We start from the raw sequence: 8037 nt of genomic DNA on the forward strand, positions 1-8037 counted from the left end.
ATTAATAATCATTTCTATGGGAATTTTCTTTCCTTTTTTGAGAGGAAGAAAGTCGGATATAACCTATCACATAGTATCTGTAAGAAGGGTTTCTCTCATTGTACCATAAGTGTTGAGAGGTTTTACAAAGTAAGCTCCTCCAAACAATTTAAACACTAGTTCCATGTAATGTAATGAAATCAGTTGTCACCAGAGGCTCTGCATATATGTTATTATGTCTTTGAGTAGTATAAGATAAATGGATTTTTTTTTTTGCATTTTCTAAATTGGGTTCCTACTTTCATTACAAAGCCATAACATCATCAACATCAACCAGAGAATAAATTATCTTGTGAATACACTATTTTAATAACAATGAAGTAAAAGTGATTTAAAGATTAATGTGTAGGATGTGTTTAAAAATGGAAAGAATTAAGTGGAGTAGTGAAAGACTACAGTAAAATAACTGCTATATTAAGATACTATTAAAGAAGAGAATTTGGCCTAAGCACATGCCTCCCAAACCAGACTGTGCATCAGATTCACCCTGGGGCTTGGCAGAAAACAGAAAGAAGCTGTACCTATACAGGGGTGGAACCTGGGCACCTGCAGCTTTAAAAGACTTTGCAGGTGATTCCCATTTGTCAATGTCCAGTCTACCTTATCAGTATACACTGATCACATCATATAGGCCACCATAAGATCTGCCTTTGTCAGAACTGCCTTTGTAAACACAGCTTGATATTCACCATCATCAACAAACATGATCAGTTCAAGTGAGAACCAACATTTAGTTCAGTTAATCTTCCCTTTTGCTTTTCTCTTCTCTTCAGTTCAGTTCAGTCACTCAGTCATGTCCGACTCTTTGCGACCCCATGAATCACAGCACACCAGGCCTCCCTGTCCACCACCAACTCCCATTACAGTTGTTTTCTATATGGAATTTTGGACCCTCTGCATCCTCAGGCTTTCAGCTGTCCTGAGCATAAAATATACTATCTCCTCGGGGCTTCCCAGGAGGCTTGGTGGTAGAGAATCTGCCTGCCAATGCAGGAGACACGGGTTCAATCCCTTATCCAGGAGCGTGGGAGCCACAACTACTGAGCTATGCGCGACAACTACTGAGCTATGCGCAGCACCTACTGAAGCCCATGATTTGTTGAGCCTGTCATCTGCAACAAGAGAAACCAGCACACCCCAACTAGAGAGTAGCCTCCCGCTTGCTGCAACTAGAGAAAAGCCTGTGCAGCAACGAAGATTCTGCATAGCCAAAAATAAATGAATAAATAAAATGACATATATATAAAAGAAACTATCTCCTTGATTCAGTCCTCCAACATTCTCCCCTCTGCCCTCTAAAGTCAAGTTTCCCCTCCCTGCACCTCTTTCCTTCCTTCTTACTTTCACTGTGCCAGTGGGGAAACTTGGTCTATTTAACACAGGCAGTTTCCCTCAACAGCCAGGAACCAATCCAGCCTTCCTTTTCTGCTGAGCCAACAATTCATGAAGTAGCCAGTCCATGCCTGGTCTCATTTCAGAATATGGTCCAAGCAGTCAGGGGCACAACCCCCTGCACAGTGAATTATAGCTAGAGTATGAAGGAGTAAACAGCTTACAGTCTCCCCCTAAGAGAGAAGAAATTTACAAAGGAACAATGGTTAGGCTACCTATAAAACAGAACCCTGACCCACAACGTGCATCAGCTAGCCCAGGAAGCTAATGTTCTATCTAGAGTAACCAGTCTGAGAGGTCAAACTACTATCGGTAGCAACTAGTCCAGGAAACCAAACAATAACCCTTATAGCAATTGACTCCAAATGGCCAGGGCTTCATTAATAGCTGACAGCTTTCCTAATTTTTGCCCCTAATTCCAAGTTACAGTCAACTGGAGAAAGCCAAATATGTACCCTTATCACACATACACACACAGAAGTCGCTCAGTCGTGTCCGACTCTTTGCGACCCCATGGATTATAGCCCACCAGGCTCTTCAGTCCATGGGATTTTCCAGGCATGAATACTGGAGTGGGTTGCCGTTTCCTTCTCCAGGGGACCTTCCTGACCCAGGGATCGAACCTGGGGCTCCCGCATTGTAGGTATACGCTTTACCGTCTGAGCCACCAGGGAAGCCCTTATCACACACAATGTCCCACTTCTAGTGGCCTGTGTGCAGCTTCCCCGTGCCAACAGCCTCCATTCGGGGCATACCTGAAGCCTTCTCTTTTTGAGCTATAGTACTTCCACTTCTCTGCTTGCCTTTGCCTCTCGGTCAAATGCAAGCGATGGGGGCTGACTCCCTTGCTTTGAATAAATAGCCTTTGCTTGTTCTCATTTGGGTGGTCTTCATTGATTTCCACTACTAGGAAAATAGGGCTATGTGTTTGAAATGGCTCACTGAATGGTTCTTTCATGGCAGAAGTGGCTGTACTTTAGGGAGGCTGTGAGATGCAGCTGAAAGAACACAGCAATATTTGTGACCCTGAGGAAGTCATAGAGGGAAGTTGTAGGTTATCAAACTCCAAGGTCTACATGTCTTTTTTCTTTTTAATTTCAAATAGACCTTATTGTTTAAAACAGTTTTAAATTTACAGAAAAATTCAGAAGAGAGTATAAAGAGTCCTCATACACTTTATCCTTTCTGTATGCTATGCTATGCTATGCTAAGTCACTTCAGTCGTGTCCGACTCTGTGCAACCCCATAGACGGCAGCCCACCAGGCTCCCCCGTCCCTGGGATTCTCCAGGCAAGAACACTGGAGTGGGCTGCCATTTCCTTCTCCAATGCATGAAAGTGAAAAGTGAAAGTGAAGTTGCTCAGTCGTGTCCGACTCTTAGCGACCCCATGGACTGCAGCCTAACAGGCTCCTCTGTCCATGGGATTTTCCAAGCAAGAGTACTGGAGTGGGGTGCCATTGCCTTCTCCGATCCTTTCTGTAAACTCTGCTTCAAATTCTTGTTTGCACTTTCCGGCTTTGGACTTTTTACTTTATTGGCTTGGACCAGTTACTTAACCAACTTGCACCAGTTTCCTCAGTTGTTCAAACACTGATGATGATAGCACCTGCCTGACAAGGATATTGGAAGAGTTTATGAGACAACCCAGATAATGAATGAATATCTGAATTTCATGGGGAGGGAGAGAAAGAGAGAGGGGAGTGGAAGAGACAAGATTCAGCAACATTGAGCTGAACTTCCTGAAAATGAGCGGTGGCCTGGGGCTGAGTACTAACTGCCCCTTTTAGATGAGACATGTTCTTCCCTTGGGTTTCAAGTGGGTCTACACCAACCCACTTCCCTCATTTATGATACCTGCTCAGCCCTAACATTCTTTAACCATGGACTGAACTAATGACATTTTTCTCTTCCAAATTTGGTAACTCTAGGAAACAAAGGGATGCAAAAACTGCCATGCCATCATCCATATCAAAAAGATATGGTGTGGGAGGGATCTTAACTCTCAAATGCATACTGGAAATGTCCATGGTCTCCAGAAACCAGAGTTTTCTGATTTTTTACTGCAGGGCTATAATATAAAATTATAGAGCTTATAATACCTAGAAAATCTTTATACAACTAGAAACTCAATAATGCCACATTTCATAAAGTGTGACCATATTATTCATCAACAACAAATTAAACTTTTTTCCTCTTTTGTGTTCTGCTATTTTGGGTAAGAATAATAGATAGCTATTTCAGAGAATTAAGGCTATACTGGTTTGACATATTTGTGTTTATTTTCAACTAATATTAAATGTGACATCATGCAATATCAAAAAGAACCATAAACGCAGGTGTTTACAGATTTTTGTCTGAATTATTTCTGTTGATCACACTCAACACTTCCAATAGGCCATGGCTTAACTTTCCAAAGTCTGCATAAAATGGAGTCTTGGAGGCAACTTACTAAAGTCAAGAACCATTCTCTAACCTAAACCTTCATTCCACCAGATTGGGTAAATAATAAAGGTACATTTAATGAAGAATACTGGAAGCCACGTTAATTACAAATAATTTTTTACTCTAGCATTTCACCTGAAATGTAATTAAGGGGAGTGCACTGAAAACAACACTTGATAAACATTTTAAAGGTATAAGCACATCTTCATACGAAAATTATACCCTGGGGGTCACTTTACATGACAAGAGACATTTCACAGACGTTTCTTTTTTAAAATATTCCGAACGAGGCAAGGCAGGAATCGTGGCGAATCATTAGATGGTTTCACGCGGGTGGCTGGTTTCCCCCACGGGCTCCGCTCATTTAATCTCACCCCAGGTTTCTGTGACGAAGGGGGAGCTCTGGGGTGGGTCTCGGGAGTATCTGCGTCCCTCCCAGGGCGAATGAGTTAAGGGCAAGTCCGTAACAGAGCCTGGGAGGCCTCGCGGTCCCCAAGCACCCAGGGCCTGCCCGCTGGGCGGGCAGCACGTCTGACCGAGCGCGCGCGCCGCCGCCTCGCCGCCCCGCCGCCCCGCCGCGCCGCCGCCCCGTCGCCCCCGCCGCGCTCACCGAGGCCGCGCCAGCCTAGGGCGCCGTCGCAGCTGTCCAGGACCGCGCAGAACTCGCCCAGCAGCGCGGGCGGCAGGTCGAAGAGGAGAGTGTGAGACGAGAGCGCCCTGCGGGTCCCACCGCTCCGCGCCGCCCCCGCCGTCCAGGCCATGGCTGCGCTGCGGGGGACCAGGGACCGCGCCTGGGAGGGATGCGGAGCCCAGGGCTCTCCGCGGCCGCGCGGTGCCGTTACACAACCGCGGAAATCCTGCTAGCACGACGACGGCCAAGGAGGCCGCCCGCCCGGAGCCCGGGCCGCGCCGAGGGCGGGCCCCCCGTGACGCACAGCGCGGCTCCCCGGAGAGGCCCCAGCGGCCGCCCCGGTCTGGTGAGCGGCTCACCAGGTCCCGGCTTCTCCCTTGCTGGTTGGCTTTCGGTTCCTCCGGCTTTGAGACGAGACTGAAGAGGCCAAGAAAAAAGGGAGGGGTGAGAAAGACCAGGAGCGCAGAACTGATGGAGAGTCCGCCATCCCCTCGACCTGGCCTGGATGGATGGGAGATGATCTGTACTGACTTTTTACCAAGTTATATCTTTTGATCCTCTTCTTTGAGGAAACCCTTGGAAAAACCCGGAAAAATTGAAAGAGGAAAATAATCACTCATAGCCCCATTCAGCTGAGGACAACCAACCACTCTAAACGCTTGGCACATTTTCCTCCGACCTTTTACCAAAGTTAGATAAATGGGCATGTCTGAAATGATTATTGGAAAAGACGAACCTGGATAAAGACAACAGAAAAACAAAAGACAGAACGAAGTGGGATAAAATTGTGGCCGTCTTCTTCATGAAGTTGTCCATTCTCCAAACTATTTGGTTTTACTACAGTCTTTTGTCCATGGATTTTCCTGATGAAATATTGTTCGACCACTTTTTCCTTCCTCAAAATGCTTCGCAGAATTTTCCTCTAGCTTTCAACAAGGAGTTTAAGTAAAATCGCATATTGTTCTGAAGTCTTCTACCATTTTTGTTATAATATCCCACCGCAGGCATGATATGAATGCTGTGCTTAGTCGCTCAGTCGTGTCCCACTCTTTGCGACCCTATGGACTTGATACGAATGCTACTGCCAAAAAAAAAAAAAAGAGCATGTAACATTGGAACATGGTGAGAAAAATCCCAGCCTGAAGGACTGAAGAGTGGACGATGGCCATTGAAAATTTTGTTCTTGTTGTTTAGTCGCTAAGTCGTGTCCGATTCTCTGCGACCCGATGAACTGTAGCCCGCCAGTCTCCTTTGTCCATTGGATTTCCCAGGCAAGAATACTGGAGTGGGTCGCAATGTCCTTCTTCAGGCGATCTTCCCTGCACTGGCCAAGAATTTCTTTACCACTGAACCTCCACGGAAGCCGCCATTGAAAAAGATCAGCATCTGTTTGCAACCTTTCTGATTTGGTCTCTTTGGGAATGACGCCCTCTAGGGGTCAACAGTGATAATGCACCATCGTTTGGTAGCTGCCTCAATTTCAAAGTCGTTCTCAGCTAAAGTATTCCACAAAATATACTTGAAAATTGGTTATATATATTATCGTTTGGGCAAGGGTTTCTGTACCCCTTTTTCCAGTGTTCAAATGGCTAAAGTTTTCCTGTCAATCTGCACACATTTAAGAAGCCCTATATTCCTCGAAGGGACTACCTGAATAAGCTTAGCAACAGTGGCTAGTAGAGGCGGTCAAGTATCTAGTAGTTCTTGAATTGCTGGAACCGAAGAGCCAAATTTAAATACGCCAAGGAGCCAGGAATTTGCTGTGGCTCAGTGAAGCAGTCTGCGAGGCCTGCTTTGCCAGAGCGTCTGATTTACAGAAAATCAAGAATTGAACGTGAAAGCGGGATTATGGGAAATCGATATAGATTATGTGAAATGTCTTTTATTTTCAGTATTGGCAGTTAGTATCAGACCATGCTCCTTCCCTATTCCTTAAAACTGCCTTTGACTTTTGAATTTTATTTCATCAGGTTGTATGACTACTACTCTTCGCTGTTGCTATCATCCACGGCTCTCCCCCTCCTCAATTTCTCATCCTCTTTTTTCAACTAGATAGCTCCTGCTTACTGTAGTTTTTTTCCAATGCTAATTTCTGCTTAATCCTTGGTGATTTAAAATATATGTAGAATAGATGATAATCTCTAGTACCCTGGACTCTCAGTTCCTTGATATGTCTTCTCCATCAGTAATTTTCTCCTTCACGCTTTTTCAGCCACTTACTCATCCCCAGAACTTGTTGTTATCAATAACTGCACTGTGTCTGTAAATTCTACTTCAAGAATCTGTTCTCTGATTACATCTCCTATCCTGTAGTACTCTGACCCCAACAATCCCTACGCTCACCAGAATACCAAATCCAAAATCTTGCCACCTCTTCTCTGGCACAACCCTCTTGATGTTCTCACCTTTCTCTTTATCCATAAAGTTCACGTTCAATTATTATAGTCCCTCCCTTGCACATGCTGTCTCTACTCTTGCTCCCCTGTCACTTTGTTGAACTCCCTCGGCAAATCTAGCATCCCGATTGACTCCCAATTTTCCAATTTGGGGCTCTACCCATACACCTGATGGAAAAGACAATGGCACCCCACTCCAGCACTCTTGGCTGGAAAATCCCACGGACGGAGGAGCCTGGTAGGCTGCAGTCCATGGGGTCGCTAAGAGTCAGACACAACTGAGCAACTTCACTTTCACTTTTCACTTTCACACATTGGAGAAGGAAATGGCAACCCACTCCAGTGTTCTTGCCCGGAGAATCCCAGGGATGGGGGAGCCTGGTGGGCTGCCATCTGTGGGGTTGCCCAGAGTCGGACACAACTGAAGCGACTTAGCAGCAGCAGCAGCATACACCTGAATGTAGCTGGAAGGGGGAGGGGCAATAAAAACCCTATTCAGTTCAGTTCAATCACTCAGTCGTGTCTGACTCTTTGCGACCCCATGAATCGCAGCATGCCAGGCCTCCCTGTCCATCACCAACTCCCAGAGTTTACTCAAACTCACGTCCATCAAGTCAGTGATGCCATCCAGCCATCTCATCCTCTGTCGTCCCCTTTTCCTCCTGCCCCCAATCCCTCCGAGCATCAGAGTCTTTTCCAATGAGTCAACTCTTCGCATGAGTTCTATTAGTTGGACACAATTTAAAATCAAAGACTTGGCCCTCATGTGGGTTCTTTATGCTGCCAGGCAGTCACATCTGTGCTTTTATTTTACTCTTATGAACTCCTTGGCAACTGGTTTATGCCATCTCTCTTCTCAATCCCATCACCTTCTCTCCCATCCTCATGCTCATCTAATGAGCTTGAGAGCACTGATGCATCAGGAGAGAACTTCCACAGAAGCAGAATCTCATTACCACATACCTACCTACCTACCAGCATCTGTAGCAATATACACTCCCCTCTCCCCAACCTTTTTCATGGATTAATTATCTAGGCTCCTAAATCTAATCCCTTCACTTGGGCAATAGATCCTATCTCCTCTCCTGTACTCCTAGGCATTAAAGACAGCTGTTCTCATGATCTACAAAATCAGC

At 45.6% G+C, this 8037-nt stretch overlaps 1 protein-coding gene across 1 annotated transcript in view; it reads right to left on the reverse strand.

Annotated features, from left to right (window-relative positions):
• The window catches only part of IRAK3 (interleukin 1 receptor associated kinase 3), a 67593-nt gene extending 61700 nt beyond the window's left edge, over positions 1-5893 (reverse strand). The window contains exon 1 of the mRNA XM_061416566.1: positions 4485-5893. Within this exon, the coding sequence (XP_061272550.1) occupies positions 4485-4635 (151 nt within the window). The 5' untranslated portion in view covers positions 4636-5893. The remainder of the gene's footprint in view (positions 1-4484) is intronic.
• Between the last annotated feature and the right edge of the window lie 2144 nt (positions 5894-8037).

The sequence above is a fragment of the Bos javanicus genome, chromosome 5, assembly GCF_032452875.1.
Source record: "Bos javanicus breed banteng chromosome 5, ARS-OSU_banteng_1.0, whole genome shotgun sequence".
NCBI classification, from domain to species: Eukaryota; Metazoa; Chordata; class Mammalia; order Artiodactyla; family Bovidae; genus Bos; species Bos javanicus.